Consider the following 22574-nt stretch of genomic DNA (forward strand, 5'->3'; position numbering starts at 1 on the left):
AAGTTTTCAGACGCCTTGACTTTTTCCACATTTTGTTATTATAAAATTGATTAAATTGTTTTTTTCCCCTCATCAATCTACACTCAATAACCCATAACGACAAAGCAAAAATAGGTTTATAGATGTTTTTGCAAAAAAATAAAAAATAAAACGTAAATATCACATTTACATAAGTATTCAGACCTTTTACTCAGTACTTTGCTGAAGCACCTTTGGCTGTGATTACAGCCTAGAGTCTTCTTGGGTATGACGCTACAAGCTTGGCACACCTGTATTTGGGGAGTTTCTCTGATTCTTCTCTGCAGAACCTCTCAAGTTCTGTCAGGTTGGATGGGGAGCGTCGCTGCACAGCTATTTTCAGGTCTCTCCAGAGATGTTTGATCAGGTTCAAGTCCAGGCTCTGGCTGTGCCAATCAAGGACATTCAGAAACTTGTCCCGAAGCCACTCCTGCGTTGTCTTGGCTGTGTGTATAGGGTTGTTGTCCTGTTGGAAGGTGAACCTTCACCCCAGTCTGAGGTCCTGAGCGCTCTGTAGCAGGTTTTCATCAAGGATCTCGCTCTGTACTTTGCTCTGTTCATCTTTCCCTCGATCCTGACTAGTCTCCCAGTCCCTGCCACTGAAAAACATCCCCACAGCATGATGCTGCCACCACCATGCTTCACCGTAGGGATGGTGCCAGGTTTCCTCCAGACGTGACAATTGGCATCCAGGACAAAGAGTTCAATCTTGGTTTCATCAGACCAGAGAATCTTGTTTCTCATGGTCAGAGTCCTTTAGGTGCCTTTTGGTAAACTCCAAGCGGGCTGTCATGTGCCTTTTACTGAGGAGTGGCTTCCGTCTGGCCACTCTACCATAAAGGCCTGATTGATGGAGTGCAGCAGAGATGGTTGTCCTTCTGGAAGGTTCTCCCATCTCCACAGAGGAACTCTGGAGCTCTGTCAGAGTGACTATCGGGTTCTTGGTCACCTCCCTGACCAAGGACCTTCTCCCCCGATTACTCAGTTTGGCTGGACGGCCAGCTCTTGGAAGAGTCTTGGTGGTTCCAAACTTATTCCATTTAAGAATGATGGAGGCCACTGTATTCTTGGGGACCTTCATTGCTGCAGACATTTTTTGGTACCCTTCCCCAGATCTGTGCCTTGACACAATCCTGTCTCTGAGCTCTACGGACAATTGCTTCGACCTCATGGCTTGGTTTTTGCTCTGACATGCACTGTCAACTGTGGGACATTATATAGACAGGTTTGTGCCTTTCCAAATCATGTCCAATCAATTGAATTGACCACAGGTGGACTCCAATCAAGTTGCAGAAACATCTCAAGGATGATAAATGGAAACAGGATGCACCTGAGCTCAATTTCGAGTCTCATAGCAAAGGGTCTGAATACTTATGTAAATAAGGTATTTCTGCTTTTATTTATTTTTAAATTTCTAAAAACCTGTTTTCACTTCGTCATTATGGGGTATTGTGTGTAGATTGATGAGGAAAATGTTTTATTTAATCAATTTTAGAATAAGGCTGTAACGTAACAAAATGTGAAAAAAGTCAAGGGGTCTGAATACTTTCCGAATGCACTGTATACACATGTACACACACACGTACCCCCCACACACAGACACACCATAATGAACTACATCTTTCGGTCACTGACCAATAGTATTTAGGTTTGACAGGAGTCTCCAGGAAGACTTAAGAAGAATATGTTGTCCCTTCTGAGTACTGACTTGATTTGTGACAGCACGTCTACTGCTAAATAGCACTTATCTATAAAGTACTACTTGCCTGCTGTACATGTATTAGCCTCTCTTATCTTTACTACTCCTATCAGCTACTGTACCGTGAAGCACTTCCAACTGATAAATGCTGACCTTGGCAACCTATCCCTCTGGATGCAGTGAGGCCAGTGTTAAGACAAACCAGTTTGGATCACTGGTGAGCTACATAAATCAGTAGTTTTCTCCATGGGGGCAACCTGAGGTAACTGAGGAGGATTAGGGCTAAGTAAAAGGCTCCTTCCTCTTTTAACTGGCTGTGGGTTTAAATAAAGATGTTAGCATTACCCTGATATGATCACAGAGCCCAGCTCCTCTCCTTCGAATGGAGCAGCAACCATGAACCTAGATTGCTCAACTTCTTCATAGGCACAGATCTAGGATCAGTTTACCATCCCCCCAAATACAAACTTTAACCATTAGATAAGAAATGCAAAACTGATTATAGATCAGTGTCTAGTGGCACTTCGTCCTACTTCTAGTTTTGCAGCCACATGAAAGGCAGCGCTGTCAAACAGTAGGGGTGCCACAACACAGCCCTGTTGTATCCCAAACATTCTGCGACACCTCAAGGGTTCATTCAACCCACCGTGAGATGGTGTAAGGTTCCATATCGGGGCAGAGCCTGTCCGCACATCCCTGCTCACACGGTGTACATCGCTGGTGCCAAGGGGTGCCAACACCCATGCCCAGGGGCACCTCCGACCTCTAGTATACATTCCAGGCCTGGCACCACTAGTGCTAATTACTAGCAGGTCCGCTAAGGCTATCCACTTCCTGGATGTTGTTGTTGTTATTGTCCCAATTCTGCTTTAAGCCGTTCAAGCTACTCGTATTACTACACTGTGTCTTAGGAAACTCAAAGTGCTGTTCCAGAAACAACCCAGGAAAGGGCGAGAAACTGAGGCTTGGGATTAACAAAAATATGTCTAGTTTGTTGTTCACATACATTGACAGTTACATAGATAAAGGGAGTTGTAAGTTATTACTGTCCTTCAACCATTATACACATTCACGCATGCACGCACGCACACACACAGACACAAGCACGTGAAGGAAGTACAGTACTCACGGTTTCTCCAGAGTCTCTAGGTCTGTGGACGTCGATACACTGTGTAGGTCAGACTCTCCCTCTCTCCTGTCCTCTGTCTCTGTGTGCCGAGTGTCCTTTTCTCCCGTCAGCCTCCCGGCAGAGTCATAGTGGTCCTGGTCCCCCTCTGCACCACATGTAATTCCTGAGAGGTCTGGCTCAATAGGCACCACTGCTAATGCTGTCTCCTCCTCCTCTTGTCCTTCTCCTCCCTCCTCTGCCTGCTGCTGTTCCTCCTGCTGCTGGGCTGCTCTGGTGGGTTCAGCCTTGAAGTGGAACAGACTCCCCAGTCTCCTGAAGAAGGCATCTAAAGGGGGAGGACGCGTGGGAGAGCTGGGCCCCGGGGGGCTCGCCGGAGAGCAAGGCACAGAGTCCACTGAGGGGGGCGGGACGAGGTCCTCGGAGGACCCCCCCGCATCGTCTGATATGCTGCTGCTGCCCTCTCCTCCTTTCTCCTTTCCTTTGCTCTCTCTGTCCTCCAGTGCCTCTCCCAGCACTCCTTCTCTTCCGTCTCCCTCTTCTTCCGTGCCTTGGAATGCCTGGAACCCCAAGAGAATGACACAGAAAGAGAGAGAGAGAAAGAGAGGGGTGTGTGAGAGCAAATCAGATGAACTTTCTCAGCCGCAGGCTTGTCACTGACAAAGCAGTACACAGCAGCACCCTGGCTAAAGGGTAGAACAGAGGACGAGAGCGAAGTGAGATTCCCATGAAAAGCCAGTAAACTCTCTTTCTCCCTCTTCTCTTTCCATCAGCTGTGCCCTCTTCAGCAACATCAGCTAAGTGGCAGCAACGGCTCTCTAATGCAAATGTGTCTATGAAACACACAGCGCTCCCCTCCCCCATAGCCCTGCCCACAATGTAGTTAACTCTCTCAGCACCGCAGCAATCAGCCAGGGTAGTAAAAGAGATGGAGTCTGTGTTTACAGCATGCTGCACACACCTACGTCCCCGCATGAGTAATACAGAGGGAAAAGAGCACCACATGTATTCTTATGCTGCCTTTATGTCATAGCCATTGTCAAACTAAACCATTCCTGCATAGAATGTACGAATCAAGGCTGTCTAATTGAACCATTCCCAGCAGGTAAAACAGGTGGAAATGACGTCATGACCAAATGACGTAATTATGATGTCATTTCAATCCGTTTTTCTCACTAGGTTCATCTTCTTTTGAAAGGTCCCCCCATATTATTACCCTACTCAAAATGTTGTCTGTTGTTGTCAAATGTTGTTTGTAACGTGTAGGAGGAAACTCATGGGAAACACTCACCCCGCCCACATGCATATGGACATCCTTCACTCTCTATCCATTAGTAGTCAACAAGCAAAGCATACACTCATGTTGTGGTTTAATTTACTTTCCTCAGCTACTGTAAATCACTTCCTGTCTTGAGACTACAGTATCCACAAGGAGACACAAAGTAATGTGCTACCAGACTAGCTTTTAGCATGACAAATCTTAGGATGTGGGGGCTGGGGGGGAGGGGGGAGGGAGCAGGGGGCAGAATTAGGGTCACCAAATCAGACAGCTGCTGTCAAGGTCCAGACACAATGGACCACAGAGTGGAGAGCAGAAGGTAGGGGGCTGATTCTCAATACTCCTCTCTTCGTTTGCTTTTCCTTCAAGGTAGGTAAAAGGATTGCAAAGGTTTTAACCATGTTGCTTTGTTCCTCCAGTCCTCTGAGAACATTACGAAGGAAAGTCATTAAAATGAATTCATATTAACATTTAATATTATAACCATTACATGGACATAAAGCCCATGATCCTTTAGCATATGGGCACAATGCCTCTTCTGTGACAGCTTCAACCAGTGAACTAGCTCTGGTATCACTGTGTGTGCCTCACCCTTCACAGGGAGGCCTTAAGTGAACAACTCATTCAATTATCCTTCAGCTCATCACAAAGGATGAGAACACACAGACAGACAGGCTGGGATTGGATTTAGCACTCCACCATGTCTCACAGACTTACATCAAATGAATATCAAATGGTTATTCAGCGCAGAACGTATATTTTTAATACTCCCAAAAAGTATACTTCAAATAGGCTTTGACGATGACCTGAGCTTCTATAGGTCAAAAACATTGCCAACCATGCTTACTTTATAGAAATAAAACTTTTTGGGCAGGCATGAGTCCAGGACATTGTCATCAAAGGGCACTGAAGCCAGACACTCTCTCTGGACTAATAGAGAGAGTAGGCATAAATAGTCCTCACTGTCCCAAATGTCTTCATAATCCAGATGCACTCTACACTCTACCCTGCGATCCCTCCACCATTCCTCACGGGCGTCACTGTCACTCCTGCCCTACTGGACTCCCTTAATGTTTTACTGTTCCACACGTCTTAACCCCATGTATTCCCCCTGCACTACTGGACCCCCCCTCCCCCCCTGTACTGTCTGACTGCTGTTTCTCTGTTAGATTTTTTTCTTTTTTTCTTTTTTATTAATTTGTTTTATCTTTTTTGTAGAGTGTTTCGACACAATTTCAATAAATTGTGATTTGATACACTCTAGGTGACCGGATGAACAGTCATCATGTGGTATACCTACTTAGTCACAGATGACTCTCCATCTAGTAGAGCCAGTCTGTTGATGTGGCCCCTAGCTATATCCTGCACCCAGACAACATCACACTCAGACAGATGCCTCCCTCCCCCCTCTGTTTCTGTGGCGAGACGCACCGCCAGGATGTTGATAAGGGCTGAAAGGGCGGCTGGCCGCGAGCTTAGGGAGTGTGTTTTGATGAGCTCATTCTCTGCTTGTTTGGCCAGCTGACAAAGCCAACAAACTGAGGGAGAAAAGCAACCTCCTATTTTCTGTTGCTGCTCCTGACCTAATTCATATTTCCAAGAACAACCTTTACAGAGGAAGAGGGTGACAAGCCAGGAACACTCAGCATGCTATAGCTAAGACCTAGCACAGAGCAAATTGAAAATGAGGAAAGATGCTAATGTTGCTTTGCTGTTTGACAGAGGGGATGGTAACACTTTATTTGAAGGGTACCTACATAACAACACCAGACACCTTCATATCCATACATAACACATTCCTAAGAAAAACAGGCATTTCATAAATGCTTAGATCAGCGACCCCAAGCTGGACATTGCAGTATACCTACCGTAAGTGACATAACGGTAATGTGAACTTGGTGGTCTTGACATAAGCGTAAATATTTATAAAATGCTTACCCACTGCTTATGAATGTGTATGAATGTATTATCCCGAGTGGCGCAGTGGTCTAAGGCACTGCATCGCAGTGCTAGCTGTGCCACTAGAGATCCTGGTTTGAATCCAGGCTCTGTCGTAGCCGGCCGCGACCGGGAGACCCATGGGGCGGCGCACAATTGGTCCAGGGTAGGGGAGGGAATGGCCAGCAGGGATGTAGCTCAGTTGGTAGAGCATGGCGTTTGCAACGCCAGGGTTGTGGGTTCGATTCCCACGGGGGGCCAGTATAAAAAATAATGTATGCACTCACTAACTGTAAGTCGCTCTGGATAAGAGCGTCTGCTAAAATGTATTATGACGTCCTTACAGTAGGTACCCTTCAAAGAGAGGTGTTTATTATTGGTTAGATTCTAGTCAAAATGCTGCTAGTTCTGTCTTTCCAGCAATTGCCAGCATTTTCCACCCTCTGTAGGCAGCTATTCAGGAGTATTTTTGTATTTGCATGTGCCCCCAATTATTATTTTTATGATGTTTGAGTCACTCAGATAACATAAGCCATGGCAAAATGTGTAGAATTGCAGGAAATCAGCTTTAAAACAGCAAAACAATTATATTGCCACCAACAGGAGGGACTCTAGAATTTTCAGTCAGCAACTGCACGCCCACCACCTAAGCCCCATTTTGATCCAGAAAATATCCTGCAGGATTCTCAAACTCTGGAGAGTCTTTATAGAGTGCTCCTAATATAGCTCCTCCTGGCCATGAGTCATTTGACGCCCTTCTACATTATATACTGTATACTCACACATGAGCAACCAGTGGCATAGCGAAGTTCTGCAAGGCCCCCACGCAAGGTCCGCATTTTGCCATGAGGCTGAGAGAAAATGTTGCAGTTTTAAATTAATTATATGTTTTTGGCTTATGACGTGTTCATTTGCTATCTGGGGAGGGGGTGGGGGGTTGAAGGGTTTGTGCTACACTAGTGTGAGCAACCCCACCCCCCTACACACACACTTTCATAGGCTCACTGACAGAGAGCTTTGACACATGTAGGCACATGCAAACAATCACATGACAGTGTTGATGTAGGCGGAGGTCAGGGCAGCCTGAGTAAGTTCCATGGCAGAAATCAGCTAAAGAGGGGTCATCACTAAGCTTAGGTCCCTGGGATTAAACACCTCTCTCTGCAACTGGATCCTGGACTACCTGACAGGCCGCCCCCAAGTGAGGGTAGGCAACAACACATCCGCCACGCAGACCCTCAACACAGGGGCTCCTCAGGGGTGCGTGCTTAGTCCCCTCCTGTACACCCTGTTCACCCACAACTGCATGGCCGCGCACGACTCCAACACCATCATTAAGTTTGCAGACGATGAGACGGCCTACAGGTAGGAGGTCAGAGACCTGGCAGTGTGGTGCCAGGACAACAACCTCCCCCTCAACATCAGCAAGACAAAGGAGCTGATTGTGGACTACAGAAAACAGAGGGGCCAAGCACGCCCCCATCCACATCGACAGCGCTGTAGTGGAGCAGGTCAAGAGATTCAAGTTCCTCGGTGTCCACATCTCTAAGGAATTATCATGGTGCACACACACCAACACAGTCCTGAAGAGGGCACGACAATGCCTCTTCCCCCTCAGGTGGCTGAAAAGATTCAGCATGGGCCCTCAGATCCTCAAAAAGTTATCCAGCTGCGCCATTAAGAGCATCTTGACTGGCTGCATCACCGCTTGGTAAGGCAACTGCTTGGCATCCGACCGCAAGGCGCTACAGAGGGTAATGCGTATGGCCCAGTACATCACTGGGGCCGAGCTCCCTGCCAGCCAGGACCTCTATACCAGGCGGTGTCAGAGGAAGGCCGTAAAAATGTTCAAAGACTCCAGCCACCCAAGTCATACTGTTATCTCTGCTACCACACGGCAAGTGGTACCGATGCACTAAGTCTGGAACTAACAAGACCCTGAACAGCTTCTACCCCCAAGACTGATAAATAATTTGTTAAATAGTTAACCAATAGCTACCCGGACTATCTGCATTGACCTTGCACTCTTTTGACTCATCACATACGCTGCTGTTACTGTTTATTATCTATCCTGTTGCCTAGTCACTTTATCCCTACCTACAGTGCATTCGGAAACTATTTACACCCTTTACTTTTTCCACATTTTGTTAAGTTACAGTCTTATTCTAAAATGGATTAAATTGAGCTCAGGTGCATCCTGTTTCCATTGATTATCCTTGAGATGTTTCTACAACTTGATTGGAGTCCACCTGTGGTAAATTCAATTGATTGGACATGATTTGGAAAGGCACACACCTGTCTATATAAGGTCCCACAGTTGACAGTGCATGTCAGAGCAATAAACAAGACATGAGGTCGAAGGAATTGTCCGTAGAGCTCTGAGACAGGATTTTGTCGACACATATACCTGGGGAAGGGTACCAAAAAATGTCTGCAGCATTGAAGGTCCCCAAGAACACAGTGGCCTCCATCATTCTTACATGGAAGAAGTTTGGTCTTGTTGCCTATTTAAATCACTGGCCACTTTAAGAAATGGCCCACTAGTCACTTTAATAATGTTTACATATCTTGCACTACTCATCTCATATGTACAGTGGGGAAAAAAAGTATTTAGTCAGCCACCAATTGTGCAAGTTCTCCCACTTAAAAAGATGAGAGAGGCCTGTAATTTTCATCATAGGTACACGTCAACTATGACAGACAAAATGAGGAAAAAAAATCCAGAAAATCACATTGTAGGATTTTTAATGAATTTATTTGCAAATTATGGTGGAAAATAAGTATTTGGTCAATAACAAAAGTTTCTCAATACTTTTTTATATACCCTTTGTTGGCAATGACACAGGTCAAACGTTTTCTGTAAGTCTGTAAGGTTTTCACACACTGTTGCTGGTATTTTGGCCCATTCCTCCATGCAGATCTCCTCTAGAGCAGTGATGTTTTGGGGCTGTCGCTGGGCAACACAGACTTTCAACTCTCTCCAAAGATTTTCTATGGGGTTGAGATCTGGAGACTGGCTAGGCCACTCCAGGACCTTGAAATGCTTCTTACGAAGCCACTCCTTCGTTGCCCGGGCGGTGTGTTTGGGATCATTGTCATGCTGAAAGACCCAGCCACGTTTCATCTTCAATGCCCTTGCTGATGGAAGGAGGTTTTAACTCAAAATCTCACGATACATGGCCCCATTCATTCGTTCCTTTACACGGATCAGTCGTCTTGGTCCCTTTGCAGAAAAACAGCCCCAAAGCATGATGTTTCCACCCCCATGCTTCACAGTAGGTATGGTGTTCTTTGGATGCAACTCAGCATTCTTTGTCCTCCAAACACGACGACTTGAGTTTTTACCAAAAAGTTATATTTTGGTTTCATATGACATTCTCCCAATCCTCTTCTGGATCATCCAAATGCACTCTAGCAAACTTCAGACGGGCCTGGACATGTACTGGCTTAAGCAGGGGGACACGTCTGGCACTGCAGGATTTGAGTCCCTGGCAGCGTAGTGTGTTACTGATGGTAGGCTTTGTTACTTTGGTCCCAGCTCTCTGCAGGTCATTCACTAGGTCCCCCCGTGTGGTTCTGGGATTTTTGCTCACCGTTCTTGTGATCATTTTGACCCCACGGGGTGAGATCTTGCGTGGAGCCCCAGATCGAGGGAGATTATCAGTGGTCTTGTATGTCTTCCATTTCCTAATAATTGCTCCCACAGTTGATTTCTTCAAACCAAGCTGCTTACCTATTGCAGATTCAGTCTTCCCAGCCTGGTGCAGGTCTACAATTTTGTTTCTGGTGTCCTTTGACAGATCTTTGGTCTTGGCCATAGTGGAGTTTGGAGTGTGACTGTTTGAGGTTGTGGACAGGTGTCTTTTATACTGATAACAAGTTCAAACAGGTGCCATTAATACAGGTAATGAGTGGAGGACAGAGGAGCCTCTTAAAGAAGAAATTACAGGTCTGTGAGAGCCAGAAATCTTGCTTGTTTGTAGGTGACCAAATACTTATTTTCCACCATAATTTGCAAATAAATTCATTAAAAATCCTACAATGTGATTTTCTGGATTTTTTTAAATCAATTTGTCTGTTATAGTTGACGTGTACCTATGATGAAAATTACAGGCCTCTCTCATCTTTTTAAGTGGGAGAACATGCACAATTGGTGGCTGACTAAATAATTTTTTCCCCCACTGTATATACTGCATTCTATTCTATAATATTCTACTGTATCTTAGTCCATGCTGCTGTCATTGCTTGTCCATATATGTATATTTTCTTAAATTCCATTCCTTACTAGTTTTGTGTGTATTAGGTATATGTTATGAGATATTACTTGTTAGATATTACTGCACTGTCGGAGCTAGAAGCACAAGCATTTCGCTACACCCGCTATAACATCTGCTAAACACGTGTATGTGACAAATACATTTTGATTTGATTTGGAACCACCAAGACTCTTCCTAGAGCTGGCCGCCCGGCCAAACTGAGTAATCGGGGGAGAAGGGCCTTGGTCAGGGAGGTGACCAAGAACCCGATGGTCACTCTAACAGAGCTCCAGATTTCCTCTGTGGAGATGGGAGAACCTTCCAGAACGACAACCATCTCTGCAGCACTCCATCAATCAGGCCTTTTTGGTAGAGTGGCCAGACGGAAGCCACTCCTCAGTAAAAGGCACATGACAGCCCGCTTGGAGTTTGCCAAAAGGCACCTGAAGGACTCTCAGACCATGAGAAACAAGATTCTCTTTTCTGATGAACCAAGATTGAACACTTTGGCCTGAATGCCAAGCATCACGTCTGGAGGAAACCTGGCACAAACCCTACAGTGAAGCATGGTGGTGGCAGCATCATGCTGTGGGGATGTTTTTCAGCGGCAGGGACTGGGAGACCAGTCAGGATCGAGGGAAAGATGAACGGAGCAAAGTACTGAGAGATCCTTCACGAAAACCTGCTCCAGAGCGCTCAGAACCTCAGACTGGGGCAAAGGTTCACCTTCCAACAGGACAACGACCCTCAGCACACTGCCAAGACAACGCAGGAGTGGCTTCGGGACAAGTCTTTGAATGTCCTTGAGTGGCCCAGCCAGAGCCCGGACTTGAACCCGATCGAACATCTATTTTTTATACATTTCCCAAAAATTCTAAACACCTGTTTTTGCTTTGTCATTATGGGGCATTGTCTGTAGATTGAGGAGGGGGAAAAAACAATTTAATCAATTTTAGAATAAGGGTGTAACATATCAAAATGTGGAAAAGGTCAAGGGGTCTGAATACTTTCTGAATGACCTGTACATATCTACCTCAATTACTTCGTACCCCTGCAAATCAACTTGGTACTGGTACCCCGTGTTAATAGCCAAGTTATCGTTACTCATTGTGTATTTATTCCTCATGTTATTATTTTTCTATTATTATAATTTTTTCTCTCTGCATTGTTGGGAAGCAGAGTATGAGAAGGAGATGGACAAAATGTGTAAGTTTGATAGCAAATTCAGAGAGTGTCGAAAAGAGAACCCAGAAGGCCCTTGTATAAAACAACTCTCACTGGATTACATCTACAAGCAAAGGACAAACACGGCATCCATGACAGAGAAACAAAGATGCAATGATTCTTGGAATATTGAACACTGTCAGTGTGAACTGGAGTGACATGACACAACGTCCAAAGAAAGCTGAACAGACGAAACACAAACGACAGAGGACCTTTTACTTAATCAAAGGAGTTCCAGTCTGCCGTGAAGCAGTCATCAATGTACACTATACATACAAAAGTATGTGGACATCCCTTCAAATTAGTGGATTCGGCTATTTCAGCCACACCCATTGCTGACAGGTTTATAAAATCCAGCACGCAGACATGCAATCTCCATAGACAAACATTGGCAGTAGAATGGCTTTACTGAAGAGCTCATCGACTTTCAACGTGGCACCGTCATAGGATGCCACCTTTCCAACAAGTCAGTTTGTAAAATGTCTGTCCTGCTCGAGCTGCCCGGGTCAACTGTAAGTGCTGTTATTGTGAAGTAGAAACGTCTAGGAGCAACAACGGCTCAGCCGCAAAGTGGTAGGCCACACAAGCTCACAGAACGGGACCGCAGAGTGCTGAAGCGCGTAAAAATTGTTTGTCCTCGGTTACAACACTCACTATCGAGTTCCAAACTGCCTCTTGAAGCAACGTCAGCCCAAGAACTGTTAGTCGGGAGCTTCATGAAATGGGTTTCCATGGCCGAGCAGCCGCACACAAGCTTAAGATCACCAAGCGCAATGGCAAGCATTGGCTGGAGTGGTGTAAAGCTCGCCACCATTGGAATCTGGAGCAGTGGAAACGTGTTGTCTGGAGTGATGAATCACGCTTCACCATCTGGCAGTCTGACGGACAAATCTGGGTTTGGCGGATAACAGGAGAACGTTACCTGCCCCAATGCATTGTGCCAACTGTAAAATTTGGTGTAGGAGGAATAATGGTCTGGGGCTGTTTTTCATAGTTCGGGCTAGGCCCCTTAGTTCCAGTGAAGGGAAATCTTAACACTATAGCATACAATGACATTCTAGAGAATTATGTGCTTCCAACTTTGTGGCAACAGTTTGGGGAAGGTCCTTTCCTGTTCCAGCATGACAATGCCCCCATGCACAAAGCGAGATCCATACAGAAATGGTTTGTCGAGATCGGTGTGGAAGAACTTGACTGGCCTGCACAGAGCCCTGACCTCAACCCCATCGAACACCTTTGGGATTAATTGGAAGGCCGACTGCGAGCCAGGCCTAATCGCCCAACATCAGTGCCCGACTTCACTAATGCTCTTGTGGCTGATAATGTGTCTGTAAATCGGCTGTAGAGCCGACAGCCGGCGCCAGTGGAAAACACTGCAGCGGTGACCAACCTTGCTCCACTGAACCCTGATCTACTGGGTGAGGTGAGCAGACTTCTATTCCAGCCCAGCAATAGCACACTTGATTATAAACTCATTAGGTTTGATAAGTTGAATCAGGTGTGTTATTGCTGGGCTGAAACAGAACCCTGCACACCCAGCAGACCTCCAGCAGGGTTGGCCTGCTCCAATTGTAATAGGTTTATAAATTGTGTGTGATGTTTAACTGTATTTTTGTATACAACATTTGCTAGCAAAGGGAGGCCTACACCTATAACCCATGGTATATAGGATGTACCCTTCGTCTCATGGGACAGTCATTGGGACCTTTCTCTTCATCTGCAAACAGGCTTTCACAGCTTTCCATATCTGAGGACAGAAACATCACAAAGAAACAGGCTTCGTTATACTCAAATAAGACAGCAACTAATATTATGTTGCTATTATCTCTCTGTCCTCAAAGTGTTCCCCTCTATGGACTGGAACTGGATAATATTTTCATAATGTCCTCCCACAAAATGACATGCCCTATCCAGTAGCCTACACTCTCCCTTTACTGACAGCTGGAGCTGCAATTTCACCCTTTTAAATAGCTGTTATCTACAAATGCATTTGGAGACTGTGTTTTTAATTGACAATGATAACATCAAGATATCTAGCTAACATGAAGTTAACTGGCTGATGACATTTAATTCACTTCGCTAAACAGTGTGTAAAGTTACCTAGCAAGCAGCTCAGTTGAGTTAGCCTACAAAGTGGCCTACTGACTGTAGCCAGCTACCTAGCTAACTAGCTAATAATACATTGTTTCACATTTAAAAAATGTATTTACTTACTTGAATAGGTTCTCCCACTGCCTCTGTTCGTTGGGTCCTTGCAAAAACGAAATAATGAGCAATCTTCCCAATTTCTTTGGTGGTAGCAAAGCTCAGCCAGCAGCCATGTGGACAAATGGAGACAAGGTAAAAAGTGTGTTTGTCACCAGAGCGGTTTAGAACATGTTGTGACGTTTGACTTTACAAGCGTAATCCACTTTCAATTGAATAAATATAAATTGCACTGTCGGCCACACTTGATAACTTGAAAACTAGCACTTGAAACTAGCATACGCAACAACTCTAGAAAATGTGTCCTATTTGGACGGAAAACACAGCACCCCTTCTACGGGCGTGTGGGGGTAGGGTTCTTGAAATGGAACATCCAATAAAAATGTTGCTTCTGGGTGCCAGCAGACCATTGAAACAAAGACAGTCCAGTATGAAGATAGGCAGAAACTGCTTCTCCAATAGAAATCCCTGATAACGCTTGTAGGCGATGTCATGACGACGTTGGCTAGTAGTGCTGAGCAATTAACCGAAATGTCTGTTATTTTTCATTTTTTAAACAACTAATCAGTTAAATTATTTTAATTCCATTTCGTTCAGGGTTTTTTCTGTGAGCTCAATGCGCAGTTTCTCTAGAGATAAATCAGATCAAGCCCGAACTGTGTGATGTAGTAGGGAGTTGTAGTTTCCAACAGACCAATATTCTACATAGTTTAGCGCAGAAACATGGTAATTAACTACAATGACCATAATCCATTGCGTGCCTACTTGTCCGGTCTGTGTGGGGCAGACACGGAGAGAAGAGACCGAAAAACGTGCGTTCGAGAGGATAGAGAGCATTTGCTTCGGGAGATATCCAGTGATTGACTTTGACTGAAATAGGTGCCGGTCCTCATTTTGGGTGCCAGTACTGTTTATATTTAGGTGCAGGAGCTCGACATAATAATAATATTCTATAGAGGTCTCAAGCAGAAGAGCATTTGAGGTGCTGGTACTCAGCTCCAGTGAGCTCCTGCCCAAGCCAAGCACTGGAGGTACTGTATCTATTGAAGAACTATTAAAATAGTGATTTTGTTAGACAGCATAGGCAGCAGCTCTATAGAGATGAGATGATGGCTTGGAATGAAATAATAAAGTCATCAAATAAAACAAATGTAATATACACAACAACTGAAATAATATATTAAAGTAAAGTCATGTGAATAAATTATGGTTAATAAGTGATAAGCATTAATGGGCAGTCACTACCATCATTTGAGTTTTATTAATTGTTGTATTCTGTGTTGTTTCAGCATTCAACCCACATAATGCATAGTGCATTTAATGTAAAAGAACAAACAATTTAAACCGAAAACTGTGATTATTTTTGTAATAATCTAACCGAAATGTATGCCTAACAAGCCCAGTAGACCTGTATTTATTTTCCCAGAAACATGTAAGCATTTATTTGGCTGGAGGATGTCTGGTAGAAAGATGACACCAAATATTAAGGACAAGATGGCTACAGAAATGGCATTAATTTCAGCCCTACTATAAAAAGGACCACTTGAGTCTAATTACATCCAGGAGCAAATCCTGTTGCTAAGCTGGCTTTAAAAGCAATGCTAGAATTATTTCTGGTTATGTGCAAATAATATACTGCCAGGGTCAGCATTATAATTTGCCAGCAGTAAGCTATGTGGAAAATGTGAGCTCTCAGCCCTGACTGCAAAACCAAACCGCCCTGGTTGATGGTTAGATTCCTTACTTATGCACTACACACACACACCACACACAAATACCCCCCTTGGGCCACTTCTTATGCAATCATCATCATCCTCAGCACATGCCGCGTGTCTTCAACTGTTCTACTCAACATCCGACAGCAGTACTGTTAGTGTTACAGGTTCTCTCTGTGTGAGACTTGTTTACTTGTACACAGTCATAGGCACCAGGTATGGATTGACCAGTCAGCTCTGCTTGACATCCATACCTTGGACAGCTCCAGGTCTTCTTGGTGCAGGGATGGCTCCCCTTCACTGGTCTCACTGCGGAGGCTGCTGCTGACTCCATTCCATTCACTGGTGATGGGAGAAAAACAATTCTCAGAAGAATAAACCAGAGGTGCACAACATTCGTTTTATACAGTGGAAGTCCTGCTGGATTTCTGGTTCTCCCTGGCACTCAATTGGCATTGCAGCACACTGGTCACTGATCGAAAGGCAAGGATGAAAACAAGCATACATTGCAGCCTTAGAGCACTAGAGTTGTGTACTACTGGTATGTAGACAGTACAGTACTGAGTACACCATCTTCAATAGGACATTGTTTGACAACTGTTAGCCCCATGGTGGTCACTCTCCTCATGGAATTATAACTAATCTGCATCTGTACACCTTCAGCTCCGGGAACATGGGGGATATTAGACTACACACCGGCGGAAGAATGAGGGCTAACAGATGGGTTTATTGCCATACACCAGATAGTACTGTGTTGATGAAAATGGTGTACTCATTGGGCCTCCCAACCAAACACACTTCTGCCGTGTCATTTGTTTACCCAGCAATATTGACAGCACACTCTTCACTGAGACATACAGTGCCTTCAGAAAGTATTCACACCCCTTGACTTTTTCCATATTTTGTTGCGTTACAGCCTGAATTTAAAATGGATTCAATTGAGATTTTTTGTCACTGGCCTACACACAATACCACGTAATGTCAAAGTGGAATCGTTTTTCTACATTTTTACAAATGAATTACAAATGAAAAGCTGAAATGTCTTGGGTCAGTAAGTATTCAACCCCTTTGTTATGGCAAGCATAAATAAGTTCTGGCGTAGAAATTTGGTTAACAAGTCACATAATAAGTTGCATGGACTCACTGTGTGTGCAATAAGTGTTTAACATGATTTTTGAATGACTACCTCATCTCTGTACCCCACACATACAATTATCTGTAAGGTCCCTGAGTCAAGCAGTGAATTTTAAACACTGATTCAACCACAAAGACCAGGAAGGTTTTCCAATGCCTCGCAAAGAAGGACACCTATTGGTAGATGTGTAAAACATTTAAAAGCAGACATTGAATATCACTTTAAGCATGGTGAAGTTATTAATTACACTTTGGGTGGTGTATCAATACAACCCAGCCACTACAAAGATACAGACGTCCTTCCTAACTCAGTTGCCGGAGAGGATGGAAACCGCTCAGGGATTTCACCATGAGGCCAATGATGACTTTAAATCAGTTAAGAGTTTAATGGCTGTGATAGTAGAAAACTCAGGATGGATCAACAAAATTGTAGTTACTCCACAATACTAACCTAAATGACAGAGTGAAAAGAAGGAAGCTTGTACAGAATAAAAAATATAATAATCTTACACTTTGACATTAGAGTATTTTGTGTAGATCGTTGTCAAAAATGTGGAAATAGTCAAGGGGTGTGAATACTTTCTGAAGGCACTATAAGTATGAATCCTTCCCTGACTCAACCAGTTTGACATGTATCAAGTTCCCACAAGTCTCAAGGGGGCAGCGATTCTCAAAAGACGGCACCTAGGCATTTGCAGCAACACGGAGTATCGACATCCTCCTACATCTGAACTGTTTCGTACAGCGTTTTTGCCATGTAAAAAACGCTATCATTCCATAAGACAAAAGTAGCCTAAGCGTTTAAAATAAAAAATGTATTATTAAAGTTTATTACGGCCCTACTCTATCAGAGCAGGCAAAAACGAAAATGTTTGTTCTATGGCGACCAATGTAGCTGTGTGAAGAGGGTTACTCTAAACCACTCAATTGTTTCTCCACTGTGACAGATGGTCAGATGTGTGCCAGTTCTCGCACTCGCCACTGCCTGGCACGTTAACAATTATAATGCTGTTTACTTTGCCATTAAAAGCAAATGAATGTGGTTACATTGTATGTATGTATATATATATATATATATATATATATATAAACAGCGAAGTAGATACATAGAAACAGAATGATAATGTTAGATATCGAGAGAACGGTTAGCTAGGCCTTCAATGTAGATGGAAAATATAACAGATTGCGTCCACTGTCTCTGCCGCTCGGGTCAAAACTCTGGTCCTCGTGCTTCACATCATAGTCAAGCGCGGTTTTGATACAATCTTGTAATAACTACAATTAAAACCATGACATTGATGTATCGTTATTGTTACAATGTTAACCTTGTGGTTCATACCTGATGTTGCTTTCCTCTGTTTTCTCAGGGTCCTGCGACTTAGTTATTTGAAAAAGTCTTGAAAAGTTTCGGCCGATATCCTCCTGCCATGAACTTTGTCGTTTCATGTTTGACATAACGGTTCTGAAAAAGTCACATCTGGACAAGGAGTTGAATAGCTTCGAGTCCCTGAGGTAACCCCGATAAAAATGTGTGAAACTATAGTTTCGTCAATTCCTTCATGTCTCGTCTCCTTATGGACATAATTATGCGCTCTACTCCAGTCCAACCCCTACAACGCTGTAGCATAGGAAATGGGGGAGGAGCTAGGCTACTTGGCATATTGAAATGACGTGTAATTTTTCGTCATACAGTAGAAGTAGCATGGCAAAGCTATGCCCACTTTGCGTATTCCCTAATTGCCATATGTCCATATTCCCACGGTACTCGAATCCTCTATAGTGATGATTAGTGACTGACTAGGCCTACGTGTGGTAGGCTATTTTGCATTGTAACATATTTCCAGTGGTGTAAAGTACTTAAGTAAAAATACTTTAAAGTACTACTTAAGTAGTTTTTTGGGGTATCTGTACTTTACTTTACTATTTATATTTTTGAAAACTTTTACTTTTACTTCACTACATTCCTAAAGAAAATAATGTACTTTTTACTCCATACATTTTTCCTGACACCCAAAAGTACTCGTTACATTTAGAATGGCTAGCAGGACTGGGAAATTGTCAAATTCATGCACTTCTCAAGAGAACATCCCTGGTCATCTCGATTGCCTCTGATCTGGCGGACTCACTAAACACAAATGCTTATTTTGTAAATTATGTCTAAGTGTTGGAGTGTGCCCCTTGCTCTCCGTAAATAAAAAAAACAAGAAAATGGTGCCATTTGGTTTGCTTAATATAGGGAATTTGAAATGATTTATACTTTTACTTTCAATACTTAAGTATATTTGAGCAATTACATGTACTTTTGATACTTAAGTATATTTAAAACTAAATACTTCTAGACTTTTACTCAAGTAGTATTTTACTGGGTGACTTTCACTTTTACTTTTCTATTAAGGTATCTTTACTTTTACTCAAGTATGACAATTGGGTACTTTTTCCACCACTGCATATTTCATCTATGACTTTATCAATGTAATATTTGATTTATTACCTTTGAAAGGATTTATGAGATGTTTATTGGCAATTTCAGCATAAAAGCACAGAGAAAATGTATGATAAGATACTGGAATGTTGCATTTAGGCCTACAGTTAATTAAAACCATACTTGAGCACTATACTGTACACAGTATTCTCATATCAAGTCACAACCTGTGGTAGGTTACACTGTAGCTGAAGGGTGTCCTATGGATGTATTGTAGATTATGCCTTTGCATTCCGAAGGATATGAAACAACCAAATAAACTGAACAAAAACACAACATGTAAAGTGTTGGTCCCATGTTTCATGAGCTGAAATAAAAGATCCCAGAAATTTTCCATATGCACAAAAAGCGTATTTCTCTCAAATGTTGAGCACAAATTTGTTTACATTCCTGTTAGTGAGCATGTCTCCTTTGCCAAGATAATCCATCCACTTGACAGGTGTGGCCTATCAAGAAGCTGATTAAACAGCATGATCATTACACAGGTGCACCTTGTGCTGGGGACAATAAAAGGCTACTCTAAAATGTGCAGTTTTGTCACAACACAATGCCACAGATGTCTCAAGTTTTGAAGGAGTGTGCAATTGGCATGCTGACTTCAGGAATGTACACCAGAGTTGTTGCCAGATAATTTAATGTTAATTTCTCTACCATAAGCCATGTCCTTATAGAAAATTCAGCAGTACATCCAACCAGCCTTACAACCTTAGAACACGTGGAACTACGCCAGCCCAGGACCTCCACATCCGGCTTCTTCTCCTGCGGAATTGTCTGAGACCAGCCACCTGGACAGCTGATGAAACTGTGGGTTTGCACAACTGAAGAATTTCTGCAGAAACTGTCAGAAACTGTCTTAGGGAAGCTCATCTATGTGCTTGTCGTCCTCACCAGGGTCTTGAACTGATTTCAGTTTGGCGTCGTAGCCGACTTCAGTTGGCAAATGCTCACCTTCGGTGGCCACTGGCACGCTGGAGAAGTGTGCTCTTCACGGATGAATCCCGGTTTCAACTGTACCACGCAGATGGCAGACAGAGTGTGTGGTGTCGTGTGGGCCAGCGGTTTGCTGATGTTAACGTTGTAAACAGAGTGCCCCATGGTGGCGGTGGGGTTATGGTATGGGCAGGCATAAGCTACAGACACAATTGCATTTTATCAATGGCAATTTGAATGCACAGAGATGCCGTGATGAGATCCTGATGCCCATTGTCGTTCCATTCATCCGCCGCCATCACCTCATGTTTCAGCATGATAATGCACAGCCCCATGTCGCAAGAATCTGTACACAATTTCAGGAAGCTGAAAATGTTCCAGTTCTTCCATGGCCTGCATACTCACCAGACACGTCACCAATGTTTGGGATGCTCTGGATTGACGTATAAAACAGCGTGTTCCAGTTCCCGCCAATATCCAGCAACTTCTCACAGCCATTGAAGAGGAGTGCGACGACATTCCACAATCAACAGCCTGATCAACTCTATGCGAAGGAGATGTGTCGCGCTGAATGAGGCAAATGGTGGTCACACCAGATACTGATTGGTTTTCTGATCCACGCCCCTACCTTTTTACATTTACATTTTAGTCATTTAGCAGAGCTCTTATCCAGAGAGACTTACAGTTAGTGAGTGCATACATTTTCCATACTGGCCCCCCGTGGGAATCGAACCCACAACCCTGGCGTTGCAAGCGCCATGCTCTACCAACTGAGCTACAGGAGGCCTTTTTTAAAGGTATTTGTGACCAACAGATGCATATCTGTATTCCCAGGCCTAATGAATTTATATAAATTAACTGATTTCCTTATATGAACTGTAACTCTTTGAAATTGTGCATGTTGCGTTTATATTTTTGTTCAGTGTATTTACTCAATACTAGCATAAATGACAGCGTGAAAAGATTAGAAGAAAAAATATTTGAATTAATAAGGCATTAAACTAATACTGCAAAAAAATTAGCAAAGAAATGAACTTTTTGTCCTAAATACAAAGCATTATGTTTGGGGCAAATCAAACACATCACTGAGTACCACTATTCATATTTTCAAGCATGGTGGTGGCTGCATCATGTTATGGGTATGCTTGTTATCGGCAAGGACTAGGGAGTTTTTTTTTAGGATACAAATAAACAGAGTAGAGCTAAGCACAGGCAAAATCCTATAGCTAAACTTGGTTCAGTCTGCTTTCCACACAGGGGGACAAATTCACCTTTCAGCAGGACAATTACCTAAAACACAAGGCAAATATACACTGGAGCTGCTTACCAAGATGATATTGAATGTTTCTGGGTGGCCTAGTTACAGTTTTTACTTTAATCAGCTTGAAACTCAATGGAAAGACTTGAAAACGGCTGTCTAAATTTTTTAGAATTGTTCTTCTACTTTGGCATTACAGAGTATTTTGTGTAGATCGTTAACAAAAAAATGAAAATTGAATCCATTTTAATCCCACTTTGTAACATCACAAAATGTGGAAAAAGTCATTGAATACTTTCTGAAGGCACTGTATGTGGCCACATTATTATAGGATGACTTGAGAATGAGAATGATGATCCGCAACAGACAGCACATCTCAGCATCAGAAGTAAAAATCCAGAGACTTCCCCATTGCTGTGCCTTTCTAGACCTTATAAACTGTCAAGAGTAGGCCCACACCTGATCCAAATGGAATGCCTGCAGCAATACAGCCTGCAGCAATACATTCTCTCGTTAGCACTGATGCTGGCCCTGCATAGTGCACACCGTCAGTCAGTGATACCGCTGCTGTCGGGGTAAGATTAAGTTGTTCTTACTACACATTGATTTAAAATGCAGTCCATATATGCCCGCACTCCCCCCTATGGTTAACATTAGAAGAAGCTGGGGGGGTAAACTCATCCTAGTTTTGAAGGGAACTGCTGACTGTTGCTCCCCAAGCTGTGGTGTTGAATAGAGACATATTTTAGAGAAGAGCTCCCTCTTCTGCCGTCCATGCAGACGTACAATTGATGTGGAGTAAACTGTGATTTTGTAATGTTATTAAATTAGCAGTTGAAGATTATTAATTGCTCGTAGACAAATGAAACGGCGAGAATCTGTAGTTCCTGGTTCCTTGACAACTTCCTTCACAACAGCTCTGCGCTGCTCCGCGAAGTGCAAGAAGTATGAATACCCTGACTTCTGCAGAGGCCATATCACCGTAAATGCTGCACGACCAATACAGACGTAAGAATGACCATGTAGCGCCTTTACCTCCACCATGGTTCGTTGGACAAAGCCTCTGGGGTAAATAAATGGCGTATTTTTTGTTGTTGTTGATAAATGTCAAAAATAAGGTATGTGGTAAACACAGGTTTAGGAGATCTTATAGGTTTTGTTCAGCTTACGTCACTTTTTGAATTTTGAAACATTTATGTAATTTAAAAAAGCACATAAAGGCTTCATAATTCATAAAAGGTAATGTTAACTGAATGATATTGGAACAAAACGTAGAATATCTCCTAAGCCTGTGTTAACCTTAGACCTTA

At 43.4% G+C, this 22574-nt stretch overlaps 1 protein-coding gene across 1 annotated transcript in view; it reads right to left on the reverse strand.

The window, feature by feature from the left end:
• LOC311143214 (uncharacterized protein) overlaps positions 1–18185 on the reverse strand; it is a 77495-nt gene extending 59310 nt beyond the window's left edge. The window contains exons 1-3 of the mRNA XM_084179015.1: positions 17934–18185; positions 15715–15802; positions 2847–3403 (exon numbers count right to left, since the gene is read on the reverse strand). Of these exons, the coding sequence (XP_084035141.1) occupies positions 2847–3403; positions 15715–15802; positions 17934–18049 (761 nt within the window). The 5' untranslated portion in view covers positions 18050–18185. The remainder of the gene's footprint in view (positions 1–2846; positions 3404–15714; positions 15803–17933) is intronic.
• Between the last annotated feature and the right edge of the window lie 4389 nt (positions 18186–22574).

This window comes from Coregonus lavaretus, assembly GCF_964263955.1.
Source record: "Coregonus lavaretus genome assembly, chromosome: 15".
In the NCBI taxonomy this organism is placed as follows: Eukaryota; Metazoa; Chordata; class Actinopteri; order Salmoniformes; family Salmonidae; genus Coregonus; species Coregonus lavaretus.